This window comes from Trachypithecus francoisi, unplaced genomic scaffold, assembly GCF_009764315.1.
Source record: "Trachypithecus francoisi isolate TF-2019V2 unplaced genomic scaffold, Tfra_2.0 Lachesis_group12, whole genome shotgun sequence".
Lineage (NCBI taxonomy): Eukaryota > Metazoa > Chordata > Mammalia > Primates > Cercopithecidae > Trachypithecus > Trachypithecus francoisi.
The window spans coordinates 24,201,680-24,221,894 of NW_022681457.1; the positions used below are offsets into that span (position 1 = coordinate 24,201,680).

Sequence of the window (20,215 nt, forward strand, 5' to 3'; positions counted from 1 at the left end):
GAGGTAAGAGGATGGCTTGAGGCCAGGAATTCAACGTAACAATGAGGTACGATTGTCCCGCTGCACTCTAGCCAAGGCAACAGAGAGAGACCTTGTCCCAAGTAAATAACTAAATAGAAACCAAAATAAATAACAAAATAAAAATATTTGTTCCTCTTCTTGGCCCTCTCTATCTACTTCACCCTACCTTTTTCTCCACTTGACTCACCTAGATCTTATCTAGTCTATATTTACCTGTGTTGGTTTATTATCTATCGACAATCTCATTTCCCACTAGAATATAAACTCCATGAGGGTAGAGAGTTGGTTTTGTTCACTGCTGTATCATCAGTCTTTAGTATAGTGCCTGGTACATGTAAGACTCTCAATACACTTACTGAATAAGTAAATAAATAAAGTACTTTTGTGTCCCTTTATCATTCTGTGCTGAATCGTGGAAGAACTTTGTGGCTTCATCTTATAGCTATTTCACTTTTCAGCCACATCCACACCACCATTAAGCCCATCTGCTGAGTTTGTAATATTTTTTCACTAATCAAAATTTTAATTTCCAAAGATAATTAATCGATTTTTATGTCGTTAAAATATCCTTTCACATTTCTCATGTACATTATTCTCATGTATTTAAGAGTATCCTTTACACTTATAGGTCTTAATCTGTATTCTATTAACTATTTCCTAAATTATTAGTTCTTTTATTTGTAGTTGGATAATTCTCTTTCAAGTGTATTGGTTTGCATCAAATTCTTGGCAATTTTAGGTTCTATCTTAATTTTTTAATTTGTATCCCCCACATCTGTCTTAAACTACTGTATCTGCTTATCCCAGCCCATATCCAGTGGTTGTAGGGAAAGGGCAGATCACGCCACCAAGCAAAGTCTGCCAGTACTTAGTCTTCTGGGTATGAGCATTCCTTCTTCCTTCAAGACATGCTCACCCTGGGCACTATCCTATTAGCCTAAGCCTCCACAATTACTGATCCAAAAAAAAAAAAACGCAGATATCTCTGTTGTCACTGAGCACACATTGTGGAAGAGGTTTCAAAGTGACCACATATCCAATATTTACCAAGTCTCCCTTTCCATTGCCTGCATTCACTGGTTCTGAGCTTAAAGCACTACTGAAGCTTTTGTATGTATCTTCTCCTTAGATTATTCTGTACTATGGTTTTCTCTTACATTCCAATCATACCTATCTTCTTTGTTTCAGAGATACCTCATAACTTCTAGTTCACCAAAAGTACTCCATTTGGTCTTCCACTTACCAGTGCAAATAATGTATAACATCTAGTATAATAGAAAAAAATAAGAGCTTTAGAATCTGATGCCCCTATGTTCTAATCCTGACTACCCTATTTTTTGGTTTGTGGGATCTCAGAGAAGTTACTTAACTACTCTGAGCCTGAGATACCTTATCTGTTAAAATCTTAAGAGATGAGTGCAAAGTGCCCAATAAAATGCCCAGCACACAGTAAACCCATAAATGTTAATTCTCTTATCCTCTTGCCTAAACCAAGGTTAATAATCCTATGCTTAGAATTAAGTAGCAGATTTCCATGATTCTGAGGTCAATATATTTTACAACTAACCTTTTTATTAAGATTTCTGATTATAGGTTTCTAACATATATGCACAGAGGTAAAGACTTTTGAATTATCTGACAGAGGAACAGTATTCTCCAGTAATGTCTAAAAGCTGGCTACCAAAATACTTATCAAAACTGTAAGTTCATAAAAACAGCTCTTCTATATAAAGGGCAGCAGACTGTGCTTTTATTAGGTCACACTGAAACTAAAAAGCATGTCAGCATTATCCTCCAGAGTGATATTTAGCACAATGTAAAGCCTAGTGAAATAAGACAGCCATGAGGGCAAAACAATAAGCAATGGATATATCACTTTTGCTAGTGCTATTTTGCACAGATTATTTCATTTGTGAAAACTATAATGCCGTATCAGAATTCTCCACTACCTCAATCACATCACCTTCAGAAAAATAAAATAAGGTTAAGAAGATTCAGCATGAAGACCCTTCTCCATTATGCAAATTAGCAAATGATTATTGTGTAAATCAGTTTTAATATACTCTTAATCTGACTTGTTATTGCACAGTTTATCAGGAAAATAAATTTTGGCTAGAACAAAATATTATTTTTTACAAATATTTACCTGATTGGATATGGAGGTCAAAGACCTATTTATATTTATATTTATAGAAATATTAGAAACAGCAGAGACCTTTCAAATAGCTTGGTCTATAAAACTGCCTGTTAATGTTAACTTAGCCATTTAAGTTTCACTAAACTGGATTCTTTTTGAGAAATACAAATTATTCACCAATATCTACCCAATATTTCCTAAAAGAATTAGACTACAAAATTATCATATATTATTAGCTCTTAATTATTTATAATAATACAGAAATACTATTTTTCTATGAATTATATTTTACAAAGAAAGTAAGTAAAAGTAATTGTAGAACTCTTAAGAAGTAAATATCTATACACAAAGGTTCTTCTTTTGTTTCTTCAGCTATTTTGTTTAAATAAATTTTCAGGTCTCATAATCATTATTAATCTGCCTTAATCCGTTTAGAAATCTTATTCAGTATTCGTAAATGTTGTAATAAACATATAACTTACTTTCTGATGACAACTGCCCAGTCTTCTGTATAACTTCTTATACAGTCTCTAACATGTGGATCCATTTCACTATTTTAAAAAGGAAAATACATTTGTAATTTACACGGGACAGCACTGATGTTCATTAATTTGGTTGCTACAATTGCTGTTCGCATAATAGGAAATGATGATGCCATAAGAAAATAGGCTCTAAATAAAATAATGGAAGGTAGCCTTTCTATAGTTACTCTAAAGCCAAAAACAGGTCAATGTCTCCTTACCTTTCTTCAGGTACAGCTGAAACAAGAGTTCTGCAGTCCCGAGGACTATAAACAACTTCAATATCATCTGGAGGAAATTCAATCAAATCCCGTAAAGGCCCAGAATCCACAGCCAAAGGATGAGTAATGAGGTAATCTTCCAAATCCACTGGATCTACTGCTTCAGTAAGGGGCACCTTTGTAAAAAGGTGGGATAAGAGATGGGTAGAAAATAAGAGATGAAAGTAATTTTAAAACTTAAGGCAAATAACTTATTATTTTTTAAAATAAAAGCTTTTAATCTAGTTCTTTCTAAAATTTTAAGATATTCAACCAGACGCACTAAAGAAAACACAAAGTATTACCCTTCTTGCACTCCTCGATGTTTTGGGTCATACTCTCTTTAATGTCCTTGCTGACACTTTGCCCAGAACTCTCACATAAAAACACTAGTAAGAATTAACAGTTTTATTCTACTTTATAGTTTACAAAGTACTCACTGGAAGGATTCTTTTTGCTTTTTTATATCTTTGGATATTAAAAAAAGTAAGTTGCTACATTTCTAAACAGTGCTCTGACTTTATTTCTTGTTTTTGTTTAGTATCCCAGTAAAAACATATAATCAGACTGGGGTAGGCTAAAAAGTTTCCCTCCAAAAATTCTCCACATCCTAACACATGGGCTCTGTACATGTCACCTTACATGGAAAAAAATAAAACAGTCTTTGCAGATATAATTAAGGTTCTTAAAACAGGGGTAGTATGCTGGATTTTCCAGGTGGTTTCTAAAAGCAATCACATATATCCTCATGAGAAGACAGAGGGAGATTTAGGCTATACACAGAGAGAAAAAAAGTTGTATAAAGATGAAAAAGAGAGAGATTTGAATATTCTGGCCTTAAAGATAGAGGTGATATGATCATAAGTCAAGGAATGCCAAAGCCATCAGAATTTGGAAGAGACAAGGAACTGATATTCCACTAGAACATCTGAAGAAAGCACAGCCTTGCTAAAAGCTTATTTAGTCCAGAGATACTGATTTCAGACTTTTGGCTTCTAGCACTGTGAGAGAATAAATTTCTTTCACTTTAAGCCACCCAGTTTGTAGTACTCTGTTACAGCAGCCATAGGAAAGGAATACACAGGCCCTATTAAAACTACCCATTAATAATAATAAAAGACTGGTAGCATTCTTCAGCCAAGTTTTTAACAAGATACTTTTTAATAAAATATCATACTTCTTATCTAGTTTGAAAAAGAAAAAATATTCAGACAAACCTATAAAGGATATATAACAAATATGCAGTTATAGACCAATGAAAATAAGAACATGTTATTTCTCAGGATATTCATCTGGAATAAAAACAATGAAACCTGCCTCTGCACAGGTGTACATTATTAAACAGAAGGTGCTTTAATCTATGCTTCTTTGGACTGAACTTTTTTTTTTTGAGATGGGCTCTTCCTCTGTCATTCAGGCTGGAGTGCAATGGTGCAATTTCAGCTCACTGCATGCAACCTTTGCTTCCTGGGCTCAAGGGATTCTCCCACCTCAGCCTCCCAAGTAGCTGGGAAAACAGGCGTGAGCCACCATGCCTGGTTAATTTTTGTGTTTTTTTTTTTTTTGTAGACACAGGGTCTCGCCATGTTGCCCAGGCTAATCTTGGAACTCCTGAGCTCACGCAATCTGCCTGCCTCGGCCTCCCAAAGCGCTGGGATTATAGGCGTGAGCCACGGTGCCCAGCCTGGACATTTTAAAGATATTGAGTAAAATAATAAATAACACATCTTAAACACTCAAAAGATAGCAGTTATTTATCATTATCAGTATATGTTATGTCATTTTAAACCTCCCCCAAACCCTGTAAGTTAGATATAATTACTATTTCAGTTCTACAAATAAGGGCATTTGTGCTCAAAAAAGTTAACCAACAACTGAAAATAAAATAGCCACAAAATGGTAGAGCAGAAATTTGAAACTGGGTTTTCGACCTCTAAAATTTTTTCTACGATTTTAAGCATTCTACCTCACCTATCCTATTAAGTACAAATTATACTATGATGTTCTTAACAAAGAAAAAGAAAGCAATCCAAAAGGAAAAGAGAAATCTTCTTGAACCATTATTATTAGAACTGGGTATCCACATTTAAAAAATGAACCCCAATCTCTGTATCACAACATATACAAAAATTAAACTGAGATGGATCACAGACACAAACATACATGCTTAAAACTATAAAGCTACTTCAAGAAAACACAGCAGGATGTCCTTACAATTTTGGAATAGGCCAAGTTCTCTTAGACATGAAAAAAGAATCATAAAAGAAAAATTGGATTCATTAAAAGACACTGTTAAGAAAATGATTAGGCTGGGCGCGGTGGCTCACGCTTGTAATCCCAGCACTTTGGGAGGCCGAGGTGGGCGGATCACAAGGTCAGGAGATCGAGACCACGGTGAAACCCCGTCTCTACTAAAACTACAAAAAATTAGCTGGGCGCGGTGGCAGGCGCCTGTAGTCTCAGCTACTCAGGAGGCTGAGGCAGGAGAATGGCGTGAACCCGTGAATCCGAGAGGCAGAGCTTGCAGTGAGGCGAAGCACTCCAGCCTGGGGAACAGAGCGAGACTCTGTCTCAAAAAAAAAAAAAAAGAAAGAAAATGATTAACAAGCCACACTAAAAGAAATAACTTACAAAACATATTTGATAAAGGACTAGTACTTAGAATATATGAACAAGTCCTACATCTCAATAATTTTTTTTAAAGTCACACCCTCAAGTAAATGGGAAAAAATAAAGCACATAAAAAACTGCTCCAACATCAAAAGTCACTAGGGGAAACTTTCCCTTCTGGAAAGACGAAGTAGAAGTACTTTTCTCTATTCTTTCCACTAAGTACAACAGCCTAGATACTACATAGAAAACAAACCTAAGAAGACTCTGAAAGGTATAGAGAAAAAGGCTGGCCGGCAGGGACATCAGAACCCAGGGAATGGCACGACAGTGAGTTACTTCAAAATTTCTTTTTCCCTTATACATTCCAGACTTAGAACTAGAAAAGCCCACAACCCAGAAAACGACAAGAAGCACTAGAGGTAGTGGGACTGGGCTGTGGTGAGCCTGTTTTCCCCAGCCAAAAGATCAAGAAAGAAGCAACCTGACAAAACAAAAAACATTTCGACTTTAACTGCTCAAAGGCCAAGTGGGGAGCTATATTTCTACCCTCACCAAGCTGTAACAAGGCATCCCAACTCCCCCCACCAGGGTAGTATCGGAGAAGTACAAGTAGGGTGTTGGGATTTTTATATCTACCGAGCAATAATTAATCTTTGACTCTCATCGTGTCAGTAGAGGCCACTAAGGAAATCCAGACATCAACTCCTATGAAGCAGCAACATGGCTCCTCTTTGCTTTATCACTTGGGCACTGTCAGAGAAGGTCTAGTAGAGAGTAAGTACTTTCACCAATGCCCAGTGTAACAAGGCCACACACCCTTGGATGTCAGTAGAGGCCATGTGAGGAACAGTAAGGAGCACTACTACCCTTCCCAGCTAAGTAGTGTGAGCTGTGGTCCAGTAGAAGTGGGGACTCTCCCTCCTGCTCAACAATAAGTAACAAGGAATCCTTCCCCTCCTTGTATACCAAAAGAAGACAAATAAGAAATCTGAACTTCTACTCCATCTGTCCAAAACAAGATAGCATCCACCTATAACTAGAGCAATATCAAAGAAAGCCAGCTAAAATATGTTTAAATAAGACCTAGAAATTCACAACATAAGACCCAAAAGGTACAAGTTCCAATCAAAAATCTCTCATCATACTAAGAACAAGGAAAATCTTAACTCTAATTAAAAAGACAACCTGTAGATGTCAATACCAAGATAAGTGATCTTGGCATTATATGACAAAGATTTTAAGGCAAACATCAGAAAAATAATTCAACAGCAATTGTAAACACTCTTAAAATAAATGAAAAACCAGAAACTCTCTGTAAAGAAACAAAATCTCGGCAAAGAAACAGAAGATATAAAGAACTAAATGGAAATTTTGTCACTGAAAAACACAATAACTAAAATTTAAAATTCAATAGATAAATTCAACAGTAGAAAAGAGGGGATACAGAAGGTAAAAATCGGTTACCTTGAAGAAAGAAAAATAGAAATTATCCAATCTGAACAGCATTAAAAGAAAAACAGACTGAAAAATCAAAACAAAACAAAAACAAAGATAGAAAGCATCTTCAGGGACAAGCTATACTAAAATATCCAATACTGGCACCACCAGAGTCCTAGAAAGTGAGGAAAAAGAAGACAGGGCTGAAACATATTTGAAAAAACAGCCGGGCGCGGTGGCTCAAGCCTGTAATCCCAGCACTTTGGGAGGCCGAGGCGGGTGGATCACGAGGTCAGGAGATCAAGACCCTCCTGGCTAACACCGTGAAACCCCGTCTCTACTAAAAATACAAAAAACTAGCCGAGCGCGGTGGCGGGCGCCTGTAGTCCCAGCTACTCGGAGGCTGAGGCGGGAGAATGGCGGGAACCCGGGAGGCGGAGCTTGCAGTGAGCTGAGATTCGGCCACTGCACTCCAGCCTGGGTGACACAGCGAGACTCCGTCTCAAAAAAAAAAAAAAAAAAAGAAAAAACAATGGCTAAAAACTTCTAAATTTCATAAAAAGACATAAGCCTACAGACACAAGAAGCTAAGCAAACCTTAAACAGGATAAACCCAAAGAAATATGTACCATGACACAGCAACCAAATGTAGATTAAAAAAAAAAAAGAAAGAAAGAAAAAGAAAAAGAAAGAAGAAAGGCCAGGTGCAGTGGCTCATGCCTGTAATCCAAGGACTTTGGGAGGCAGAGGCTGGCGGATCACCTGAGGTCAGGAGTTCAAGACCAGCCTGACAAACAGGGTGAAACCCCATCTCTACTAAAAATATAAAAATTAGCCAGGCGTGGTAGCGGGCACCTGTAATCCCGGCTACTCAGTAGGCTGCGGCATGAGAATCGCTTGAATCTGCCTCCAGGAGGCAGAGGTTGCAGTGAGCCAAGATTACACAACTGCACTCTAGTCTGGGGGACAGAGCGAGACTCAGTCTCCAAAATAAAATAAAATAAAACAAAATCCTGAAAGCAGTGAGGAGAAAATGACACCTTACCTCTAGGGGGAAAAAAATTCAACTTACAAATTTCTCATAAAAAATCATGGCAGTCAGAAAGTGGCACAACATTTTTCAAGTGCTGTAAGAAAATAACTGACTACCTGGAATTTTAGATCCTGCAAATATCCTTGGAGAATGAAGGGGAAGGCCGGGCACAGTAGCTCATGGCTATAATCCCAGCACTTTGGGAGGCCAAGGCAGGTGGATCACCTAAGCTCAGGAGTTCAAGGCTAGCCTAGGAAACATGGCAAAACCTCAACTATACCAAAAATATACAAAAAATTAGCCAGGCATGGTGGCATGCACCTGTGGTCCCAGCTACTCCGATGGCTGAAGTGGGAGAATTACGCCTGGAAGGCAGAGGTTGCAGTAAGCTGAGGTTGCATCGCTACACTCCACACTGGGTGACAGAGTGACACCCTGTCTCAAAAGAAAAAAAAAAAAAAAAAAGAAAGAAGGGGAAATCAAGACATACACTGATAAAGAAAAACTAAGAGACTCTGTCACCAGCAGATCTATTCTAAAAGAATGGCTAAAAGAAATTCCTTAAACCAAAAGGAAATAATAAAAGATATCTGGAAATATTAGGAAGGAAAAACAAATACAGCACGAGCAAAAAATATAGGTAAATACAATAGACTTTCCTTTTCCTCTTGACTTTTCTAAATTGTCCAATATGATTCTAAGTGTATATAGAGAAAATGTTTAAGACAATTATGTATAGGAGATGGTAAAGGGATGTAAAAATAGGAAGTTTCTACACTTTACTCAAATTGGTAATATATGAACACCAGTACTGTGATAAGTCATGTATATAACACAATACCTTGTACAGCCACTAAAAAAGCTATATAAAGAGATACTCTCGGCCGGGCGCGGTGGCTCAAGCCTGTAATCCCAGCACTTTGGGAGGCCGAGACTGGCGGATCACGAGGTCAGGAGATGGAGACCATCCTGGCTAACACGGTGAAACCCCGTCTCTACTAAAAAAATACAAAAAACTAGCCGGGCGAGGTGGCGGGGCGCCTGTAGTCCCAGCTACTGGGGAGGCTGAGGCAGGAGAATGGCATAAACCCGGGAGGCGGAGCTTGAAGTGAGCTGAGATCTGGCCACTGCACTCCAGTCCGGGCGACAGAGCGAGACTTCGTCTCACAAAAAAAAAAAAAAAAAGAGATACTCTCAACAACACTATAAATCAAAATGGAATCCTAAAAAACATTTAGGTAACCCTGGAGAAGTAGAAAAAAGAAAACAGAGAGATGAAAAACAGAATAAACAAAAAATAAAATGGTAGATTTAAACCCTAACGGAGTAACAACATTAAATTTACATTATATTATACATTTATACATTATATTATAAACATACATGTAAACAGTAAGAGACTAGCAGAATGGACTTAAAAATATGACCTAACAATGTGGTATCTACAAATAACTCACTTCAAATAACACAACATAGGTAGGTTGAAAATAGAAGTATGGAAAAAGATATACCAGGTGACCAATACTCAAAAGAAAGCAGGAGTGGCTAAGTTAATAAGGGAAAGTGCAGACTTCAGAGCAAACAACAGTACCAAATAGAGAGTGACATTATCTTGATTATAAAAGGAATGATCCAAGAAGACAGAGCAATCTTAAATGTGTATGTACTAAATAACAGAGCTATACTCTGTGTATGTACTAAATGACAGAACTATAAAGTAGGTGTAGCAAAAACTGATTGAACTGAAAGAATAAATAAGACATATCACAATTATACTTGCAGAATTCAAGAGATCGCTTTTCTGCAGATTCTAGAAAATCAACAAGGATATAGTAAAATTCAAAAGCACCCTCAACCAATAGATCTAACTGACATTTATAGAACACTCCACCCGATGACAACAGAATATACATTCATTACAAAGGTCCCAAAAGTATACATCAAGACAGACCATATTCTGACCCATAAAACAAACTTCAACAAATTTAAAAGAACTGAAATTAGACAGAATGTGTTCTCTGACTATAATAGAATCAAACTAGAAAGTGGCAACAGAAAGATCACAGGAAAATCTCCAAACACTTAGAAATTAAACATACTTCTAAATAATCCATGAGTTACAAAAGTCTGAAAAATGAAATGAAAAAATACATTGAACTAAATGAAAATACAACATAAAATTTGCAGATAGGGAAATGTAAACCAAAAATATAAGTGAGATACCACTTCGTACCCATTAGAACGGCTATTATTTTTTAAATGGTTAATAACAAGTGTGGACAACAATATGGAGAAATTTGAACCCTTGTGCATTAATGGTGGAAATATAAAATGATACAGTTGCTAAGAAAAACAGATTGGTGGTTCCTCAAAAAGCATACAATAAACACAGAATTACTCTATCATCTAGCAATTCTAGTTCTAGGTATACACCCAAAAGAACTGAAAATAGTGACTCAAAAAGATAATTGTACTCTCATGTTCATAGCAGCGTTATTCACAATAGCCAAAAGTTTGGAAACGACCCCAATGTCCATCAAAATTAATGAATAAATAAAATGTGACATATACATACAATGGAATACTATTAAGCCTTAAAAAGGAATTAAATCAGCCAGGGATAGTGGCTCACGTCTATAATCCCAACATTTTGGGAGGCCGAAAAGGAGGATCACTTGAGCCCAGGAGTTCAAGACCAGCCTAGGCAACATAGTGAGACCCCGTCTCTACAAAAAATACAAAAATTAACGAGGCATGATGGCATGTGCCTGTAGTCCCAACTACTTAGGAGGCTGATATGGGAGGATCACTTGAGGCTGGAAGGTCAAGGCTGCAGTGAGCTATGATGGTACTACTGTACTCAGCCTGGATGATAAAGCAAGAACCTGTCTGGAAAAAAAAAAAAAAAAAGATACAGGCTACAACCTGAATAAACCTTTAAAACATTCTGCTAAGTAAGTAAAATAAGCTAGATACGAACGGGCAAATATTGTATGATTCCACTTACATCAGGTACACAGAAGAGGCAAATTCATAAAGGCAGGAAAGATAATATATCATCAGGAGTTGGGAAGGGGGGGAAATGGGAAGTTATTGTTTAATGGGTACAGGGTTTCAGTTTGGGATAATGAAAAAGTTCTGGAGATAAACAGTGGTGATGGTTGTACAATACTGTAAATGTACTTAATGCCAGTGAATTGTATAAATAAAACTGGTTAGAATGGTAAATTTTATGTTATGTATATTTTACCACTATATCTATTATGTATATAAGTATAGCATGTAAATATATATTACACATACATAAAATTTTTTAAAAATTCAATTTATTTTTTCTCATTCAGCGCTTTTTGCCCAGATATTATTTCTAGGGCAGTATACAGCTCAGAATTTAAAATGTCACAAATAAGTACTCAGTGAAAATAACAACAAAACCTGGGAAGTCGCTACATATGTCTAATTCAATGAGTTCATGGATTCTAGGTCCTGGTGATGTGGAAGGACAACTGGAGTCAGGGTACCACAACAAGAAGGCCATAAAGATAAGAGGTGGTGATCAGAGAGTGGGAAGCATAAAACTAAGATTACACATGGGTTATAGTTATTCATAATGACAAAAATCTAAGGTCTGGTTATAGAAATTTTGAGTAGTTAAGGTGTAATTCAGGATGCAAAATAATATCACTGGAAGAGAGGCATTCAAGACACCGAGAGCATTTTGGAAGGATTATCTCCATGTACATTGAAATCAGCCAGAAATCCATATATTCTAAAATTTCTCCAATTAGCATGTTACTGTAATTAAAAATAAACTTAATGTTTTGAAATTTTAGTAAAACAAACGTTATAAATATATCATTACAAGTCGATCAAACTGTTATTTCCCAGTTTGTTCAATAACAGGTACCCTTTCACAGCTAAATGGAAAATGCTAATCTATAACTCCACCCTATCATGCTTATTTGCTTTTTTAGTTTTCCAGAGCATTTTGTAAAAATGATCTCTAATTTTAAGACAAATGGAGGTATGTTTTTAATTCATATTTCTAACATAATAAATATTAGTTTTTATCAAAACTGAATTTCCTCATGCCAGCTTCTTTAATAAGAGAACATTTATGTCTCTGACACAGTACTAGGCTTACAGTAATAATTCAATAAATATAAATTCATTTATCTTAAAGGCAACAGATAATTCTACAAACCCATATAATTATTTACTTTGGTGCTTGTTTCTAGAATAGATTCCTAAATTTTCACATAATGAATCACCTTCAGTCTTTAAAAGTTCTAAGGCCAGATGTGGTGGCTCACACCTGTAATCTCAGCAATTTGGGAGGCCGAGGAGGGCGGATCACAAGGTCAGGAGTTCTAGCCAGCCTGGCCAATATGGTAAAACCCCGTCTCTACTAAAAACACTGGGCATGGTGGCACATGCCTGTAGTCCCAGCTACACGGGAGGCTAAGGCAGGAGAATCACTGGAACCCAGGAGGTGGAGGTTGCAATGAGCCGAGAACGCGCCATTGTACTCCAGCCTGGGCGACAAAAGCGAGACTCGGTCTCATAAATAGAAGGAAAAAAAAAGTTCTAAATGTAAAATTCCAGGATTGATTAAATCCTGACTATAAAGTTTCAGAGTTGGCTAGGAAACTAGCAATTCTATGACACCCCATAACATCCTCTCCCAACACAGATTTCAACAAAATGAGGTAACAACAAGTAGGGTTATGAGATTAATGATGGAACCCAATTAGTTCTTATCTTTCCACTATTTTTTCATGGCCTAGTCAATCATACACCAATAACATACTATATTTTGAATACGTTACTTACTGTGGTGTGATGGGATATATTGCCAACAATATTAAGGTTTTTGAGCAGTTGGGGAGAACCACTATATTGTCCGGAGATCTGCTTCCTAACTTCAGCTGCCACCGTTCTATAATGAAGAAAGCAAAAACATTATACATATTATTAAAAAAAAAAAAGCTAAACTAGTTTAAAATGGAGGGAAGCCAAATACATTAAAGATTCATTTAAAGAAAAACAAAATCTCGGCATAACAATAAGGCTATAAATTCATAAAATATTTTAGGAAATACTTTTCTAGCTTATAATTACATTAGAATGTCTTATGTTGATGTAGGGTACTAGAGTGACAGACAACCTATATGAGGCTATTTTATACGGGCATTATAGGGAACACACTTTGGCCTACAATAGAGCTGGAACTATAGAGCCGGCTCTATTGTTGGGAGCTATAAAAAGATGTGTATATTAAAATGTATATGCTTTAAAGTATATAAAGTGTACATTAAAGTGTATATTAAAATGTATATACTTTAAAGTACAATAATTAGGAATAAAAAACTCTGGAGTGTTTTCAAGTTAATGATTTAATTCAGAGCCCTGACCCATCTTGGTTCCCATTAGAGTTTCCAGCTGAGTTTCAAGATAATCTCATTTTCCTAAAAGTATTCAGATTTAGGATATAATCTTTTCTCCTATTTCTTCTCTTCAATTCCTCCGTCCTTCTTTCATATTCAATCATTTCACATACATTTACTGAGCATTGTTATGAGCCAACTACACAATTAGAAATGTTTACACAAAAATAAGAGTTACCATTCTTTAGGGCTTAAGATACTGAGTTAGCGCAACCTTTTCTAAGTAGGTGACTTGAGGTACTTTATATAATATTTGTGTTTTAAAAGGCTAACTTTGGCCGGGCACGGTGGCTCAAGCCTGTAATCCCAGCACTTTGGGAGGCCAAGACGGGCGGATCACGAGGTCAGGAGATCGAGACCATCCTGGCTAACACGGTGAAACCCCGTCTCTACCAAAAAATACAAAAAACTAGCCGGGCGAGTTGGCGGGCACCTGTAGTCCCAGCTACTTGGGAGGCTAAGGCAGGAGAATCACGTAAACCCAGGAGGTGGAGCTTGCAGTGAGCCGAGATCTGGCCACTGCACTCCAGCCTGGGTGACAGAGCGAGACTCCGTCTCAAAAAAAAAAAAAAAAAAAAAAAAGGCTAACTTCCTATTCATAATTGCCAAAGCTTGGAAGCATCAAGCTATCCTTCAATGGGTGACTGGATAAACAAACTGTGTTACATCTATACAATGAAATATTATTCAGTGATAAAAAGAAATGAGTTATCAAGCCATGAAAGACACAGAGGAACCTTAGAAGAATATTGTTAAGTGAAAGAAGCCAATCTGTATGACTCCAACTATATTTTATTCTGAAAAAGGCAAACTATGGAAGACAGTAAAAAGACCAGTGGTTGTCAGGGGCTGGAGTGGGGACAAGAAAGGAGGAATGAATAAGTAGAAATAGGGTGATATGGTTTAACTGTGTCCCCACCCAAATCTTATCTTGAATTGTAGCTGCCATAATTCCCATGTGTTGTGGGAGGGACCCTGTGAGAGAAAACTGAATCATGGAGGCAGTTTCCCCCATACTGTCTCCTGGTAGTGAAGAAGTCTCACCAGATCTGATGGTTTTATAAGGGGTTTCCCCTTTTGCTTGGCTCTCATTCTCTCTTGCCAGCCACCATGTAAGATGTCCCTCTGCTCCTCCTTCCTTTTCTGCCATGATTGTGAGGCCCCCCCAGCCATGTGGAACTATGAGTCCATTAAACCTCTTCCCTTTATGGATTACCCAGTCTTGGATGTATCTTTATTAGCAGCATGAGCAAAAAACTCATACATGGGATGTTTCGGACAATGAAACTATTCTGTATGATATGGTAATAGTGGATACATGTCATTATATATTTGTCAAAATTCATTGAATGTACAACACAGTGAACCCTACTTAATCTATGGATTTTAGTTAATAACAATGTACATCAATATTGGCTCATCAATTATAACAAATGTACCACACCAATGCAAGATGCTAACTGAAGAAATCTGGGAGAGAAGGGAGGATGTATAAGAACTTTCCATACTTTCCATTCATTTTTCTGTAAACCGAAAACTGCTCCCTCCCAAAAAAGTCTACTAGTTTAAAAAAAAAAAAAAAACAAGTTAATGACAAGGGAGGAAGACAACAGCACCAAAGCATCAAGAAAACAATCAGAGGTTAGAGCTGAAATCTGGAGACAGAATGAAATCTTGGAGAGGGAGAATAGATTCAGGAGAGGGCAAAGGGCGAATTATGTAATCCTTTGTGTGAAAAGACAGGAACATTCGCTTCAGTTTAGGACTCCATTAGGGCTTTTACTTATTTATTTGAGACAGAGTCTCACTATTGCCCATGCTGGAGTGCAGTGGCGCGATCTCGGCTCACCAAAACCTCCGCCTTCCAGGTTCAAGCTATTCTCCTGCCTCAGCCTCCCAAAGTGCTAGGATTACAGGCATGAGCCACCGTGCCTAGCCTCATTTGGGATTTTAATGAAGCCTATATAATGTGAGTATTCGTTATCATGTTTAGCTTGAAGTCCTTACATATCCTGATCCTCTCATCAAAGCTGAGATGAGAATATGTAAAAGCCTTTAAAAAGACACAAAACAGGCCAGGCGCCGTGGCTCTTGCCTGTAATCCCAGCACTTTAGGGCGGATCACGAGGTCAGGAGATCGAGACCATCCTGGCTAACATAGTGAAACCCCGTCTCTACTAAAAATACAAAAAAATTAGCCGGGCGTGGTGGCGGGCGCCTGTAGTCCCAGCTACTCCAGAGGCTGAGGAAAGAGAATGGCGTGAATCCGGGAGGCGGAGCTTGAAGTGAGCCGAGACCGCGCCACTGCACTCCAACCTGGGGGACGCACACAGACTCCATCTCAGAAAAGATTAAAAAAAAAAAAAAAAAAGACACAAAATACATATTCTACTGGCCGGGCGCGGTGGCTCACACCTGTAATCCCAGCACTTTAGGAGGCTGAGGCCGGCGGATTACGAGGTCAAGAGACCGGGACCATCCTGACCAACATAGTGAAACTCCGTCTCTACTAAAAATAGAAAAATTAGCCAGGCTTGATGGTGCGCTGGCTGTAGTCCCAGCTACTCGGGAGGCTGAGGCAGGAAAATCGCTTGAATCCGAGACGGAGGTTGCGGTGAGCCAAGACCGCGTCAAGCCCAGATCGCGTCGATCCCAGATTGCGTCACTGCACTCCAGCCTGGTGACACAGCGAGACTCCGTCTCAAAAAAAAAAAAAAGGACACAATATGAACATTCTACCTACCTCACTGCTACTCACCTCACTCTACCAATCTCAGCACTAGCTCAGTGTTTCTGGGGCTAAATCATGAGTAAACTGAATAGTAAACTGCTGTATTTCATCAAATTCAAGATATCACTGGCCAGGCGCTGTGGCTCACCCCTTTGTAATCCCAGCACTTTAGGAGGCCGAGGCGGGTGGATCACGAGGTCATGAGATTGGGACCATCCTAGCTAACATGGTGAAATCCCATCTCTACTAAAAATATTTTTAAAAAAATTAGCCGGGCATGGTGGCAGGCGCATGTAGTCGCAGCTACTCAGGAGGCTGAGGCAGGAGAATGGCGTGAACCTGGGAGGCAGAGCTTGCAGTGAGCCCAGACTGCACCACTGCACTCCAGCCTGGGCCACAGAGTAAGACTCCATCGCAAAAAATAAAAAAAAAAAATCACTAATTGTTAAGAAGAGACATTAGTCCATGTACAGCTAATAAATAAAAACCTTGCCAATTAACCATCACACCATCAGTAAATTGAAGATTTCAGATGTTAAAATGTGAAATTTAAAATAATGAAACATAGTTACTTCAAGAGGCAATCTTTTGTTTAATAACAGACATAAAAACTATAATCCTCATATTACAAATATCTTTCTACATGACATTAATTTCCCCCAAAAAGAAAATCTATTAATTTGAAAAGAAGCTGTGATAATGCAACAAGAACCATTTCCAAACTGAGCTATAGTAGCCATAAAACATGTGCAACCCAGACAAGGGATGTATTTACAACTGAGACCTTCCGCAAAGATTTCGTAAATCTTCCCAAATAAAAAAACTTTATCTCTTAACCATATCATCATCCAAAGTATGCAAGAAAGAAATGTAATGAATAGCCGGGCGCGGTGGCTCAAGCCTGTAATCCCAGCACTTTGGGAGGCCGAGACGGGCGGATCACAAGGTCAGGAGATCGAGACCATCCTGGCGAACAGGGTGAAACCCCATCTCTACTAAAAAAATACAAAAAACTAGCCGGGCAAGGTGGCGGGCGCCTGTAGTCCCAGCTACTCGGGAGGCTGAGGCAGGAGAATGGCGTAAACCCGGGAGGCGGAGCTTGCAGTGAGCTGAGATCCGGCCACTGCACTCCAGCCTGGGCGACAGAGCGAGACTCCGTCTCAAAAAAAAAAAAAAAAAAAAGAAATGTAATGAATAAATATAAGCCCTGATACCAGTTAAAATCCTTTATCAGAGGTTACTTTTTCCAATCAGATTTTTTCTTACTCCTAGTGATAGCTCAGAAAGAAAAACAAGGTAGTCTTTTTTCCTTCCAATAAACCATTAATATTTTACTGCAAAGTAGAAAGTATAGGTCAAAAATTCTGTAGTTACTTATGCCCTTAAATTATAATATGAAAAAACCTTCTATCCCTCCCAAGAAAACATGATCCAGTATTTGACCTATTTATCTCTTTATCCACTCTCTCCATTCCTACAAGCTACATATGTTAATACAAATTACAGTTTTCACAAAAGAAAGCATCCACTCAGGCCATTCATTATATGATGTTGGAAATAACCAGCAAAAGACCCACATTCCAAAAGAAAATTACGTTGCATTTAACCTTTCTTCTAACCCACTCCTACTTTCAGACACACTATTCTAGCCATGATTTCCAGAATGAACCAAGAGTGATAAGGCCAATCTGCGCCTGCCTTTCTCTTAGACATTCTTTACGGGACCAGAAGTAAAGCCTGAGTAAAAATGAATAAGGAGAGTTCATACTAAAGTCATAAGAAAGTTTAATTGAGCTACTCCTATAAAGTCACACACACACAAATAGCTGCAATGTACTAAGTCTAATAATAAGATCTCTTGGAACTGGCACTATTCGTATCTCAAATAGAAGTCAGGGAAGAAATGAAGGGTAAAGGATATATCAGGGACAAAGAAAAAAAGGACTAGCTAAAAATCCCCAAAAGAAAAGGAAGAGAGCAGCTGACACTGCAGTAGTGTAACTGTCTAAGTTCAAAACTGGTGAATGATGGGTTGTATCAGAGTTCTAACACTGTGTGAGTTCGAATTAACAATAAAGAAAACAAGTGAAACCCCGTCTCTACTAAAAATACAAAAATTAGCTGGGCATGGTGCCGTGTGCCTACAGTCCCAGCTACTTGGGAGGCTGAGGCAGGAGAATTGCTTGAACCTGGGAGGCAGAGGTTGCAGTGAGCCTAGATCACACAATTGCACTCCAGCCTGGGTGACACAGCGAGACTCCGCTTCAAAAATAAATAAATAGCCTGGGCGCGGTGGCTCACGCCTGTTATCTCAGCACTTTGGGAGGTCGAGGCGGGTGGATCACCTGAGGTCGGGAGTTCGAGACCAGCCTGACCAACATGCAGAAACCCTGTCTCTGTAAAAACACAAAACTGGCCGGGTGTGGTGGCACATGCCTATAATCCCAGCTACTAGGGAGGCTGAGGCAGGAGAATCGCTTGACCCTGGGAGGCAGAGGTTGCAGTGAGCCGAGATTGTGCCATTGCACTCCAGCTTGGGCAACAAGAGTGAAACTCTGTCTCAAAATAAACAAACAAATACATAAAAAAAATAGGCCTGGTGCAGTGGCTCATGCCTGTAATACCAACACTTTGGGAGGCCGAGGCAGGCAAATTGCCTAAAGTCAGGAGTTCGTGACCAGTCTGGCCAACATGGTGAAACCCCGTCTCTACTAAAAATACAAAAAAATTAGCCAGACATGATGGTGGGCACCTGTAATCCCAGCTATTCGGGAGGCTGAGGCTGGGGAATTGCTTGAACCAGGGAGCTGGAGGTTGCAGTGAGCCCAGTGAGCCTAGATTGCACCACTACACTCCAGCCTGGGCACCAGAGCGAGACTCTGTCTCTAAATAAATAAATAAATAGAAAGAAAGAAAACAACAGACTAAAGAAAAACAACATTGTACCACCTACTAAGTATTTGTGCCAAAAAATGTTTAACCTGAATTGAATCAAACCTTCACATCTAATTTACAGTTTCCGAGAAATACAGAGAACAGTATAACAATACTATTGCAGGTCGGGCGCGGTGGCTCAAGCCTGTAATCCCAGCACTTTGGGAGGCCAAGACTGGCGGATCACGAGGTCAGGAGATGGAGACCATCCTGGCTAACACGGTGAAACCCCGTCTCTACTAAAAAAATACAAAAAACTAGCCGGGCGCGGTGGCGGGCGCCTGTAGTCCCAGCTACTCGGGAGGCTGAGGCAGGAGAATGGTGTAAACCCGGGAGGCGGAGCTTGCAGTGAGCTGAGATCCGGCCACTGCATTCCAGCCTGGGCGACAGAGCGAGACTCCGTCTCAAAAAAAAAAAAAAAAAAATACTATTGCAAGGAAGCCATCAGATAAAAACTAGAAGGCAGGTCATGCTATGTGCCAAAATCTCTTATGGGTCAATGTGGTGGATAAATTAAAAAGTAAAGGCAGTGGGCTAAGTTTTAGTGTAAAAAAGACTTAAGACTAAAAGACAAGGTCTATTTAAGAGGGTGGAAAAACAGACTTATGAGATAAAACCAAATGCAACATATGGTTACTACTGGATCCTGATTTGAATAAACCAGCTATAAAAGATATTTTGGGGGATGAGAAATTTGAACACGGGCAAGGTAATACATAAGAGTTAATAGGGTTTTTTAAAATGTTTTTACTGTGTGGAAAGCAGCATATAGTAAAATGTCCTTATATCAATATTTTAGAGATGCAAATGATGTTTGTAATTTAGCTTAAAAGTCTTCAGTTGGAGGCTTCAGCAGTGGTTCATGTCTGAAATTCCAGCACTTTGGGAGGTCCAGGCAGGAGGATCGCTTGAGCCCAGGAATTCGAGACCAGCCTGGGCAACATGGCAAAACCCTGTCTCTACTAAAAATACAAAAAATTAGCCAAGAGTCATAGTGTGTACCTGTAGTCCTAGCTACTTGGGAGGCTGAGGTGGGAGGACTAGCTACTTGGCAGGCTGAGGTGGGAGGACAGCTTGAGCC

At 38.8% G+C, this 20,215-nt stretch overlaps 1 protein-coding gene across 15 annotated transcripts in view; it reads right to left on the bottom strand.

Annotated features, from left to right (window-relative positions):
* DOCK7 (dedicator of cytokinesis 7) overlaps window positions 1-20,215 on the bottom strand; it is a 237,039-nt gene that overhangs the window by 199,333 nt on the left and 17,491 nt on the right. For all 15 annotated transcript variants that reach the window (XM_033225112.1, XM_033225110.1, XM_033225108.1 and 12 more), the window contains exons 2-4: window positions 12,856-12,961; window positions 2,901-3,076; window positions 2,641-2,709 (exon numbers count right to left, since the gene is read on the bottom strand). In XM_033225112.1, coding sequence (XP_033081003.1) covers window positions 2,641-2,709; window positions 2,901-3,076; window positions 12,856-12,961 — 351 coding nt within the window. The remainder of the gene's footprint in view (window positions 1-2,640; window positions 2,710-2,900; window positions 3,077-12,855; window positions 12,962-20,215) is intronic.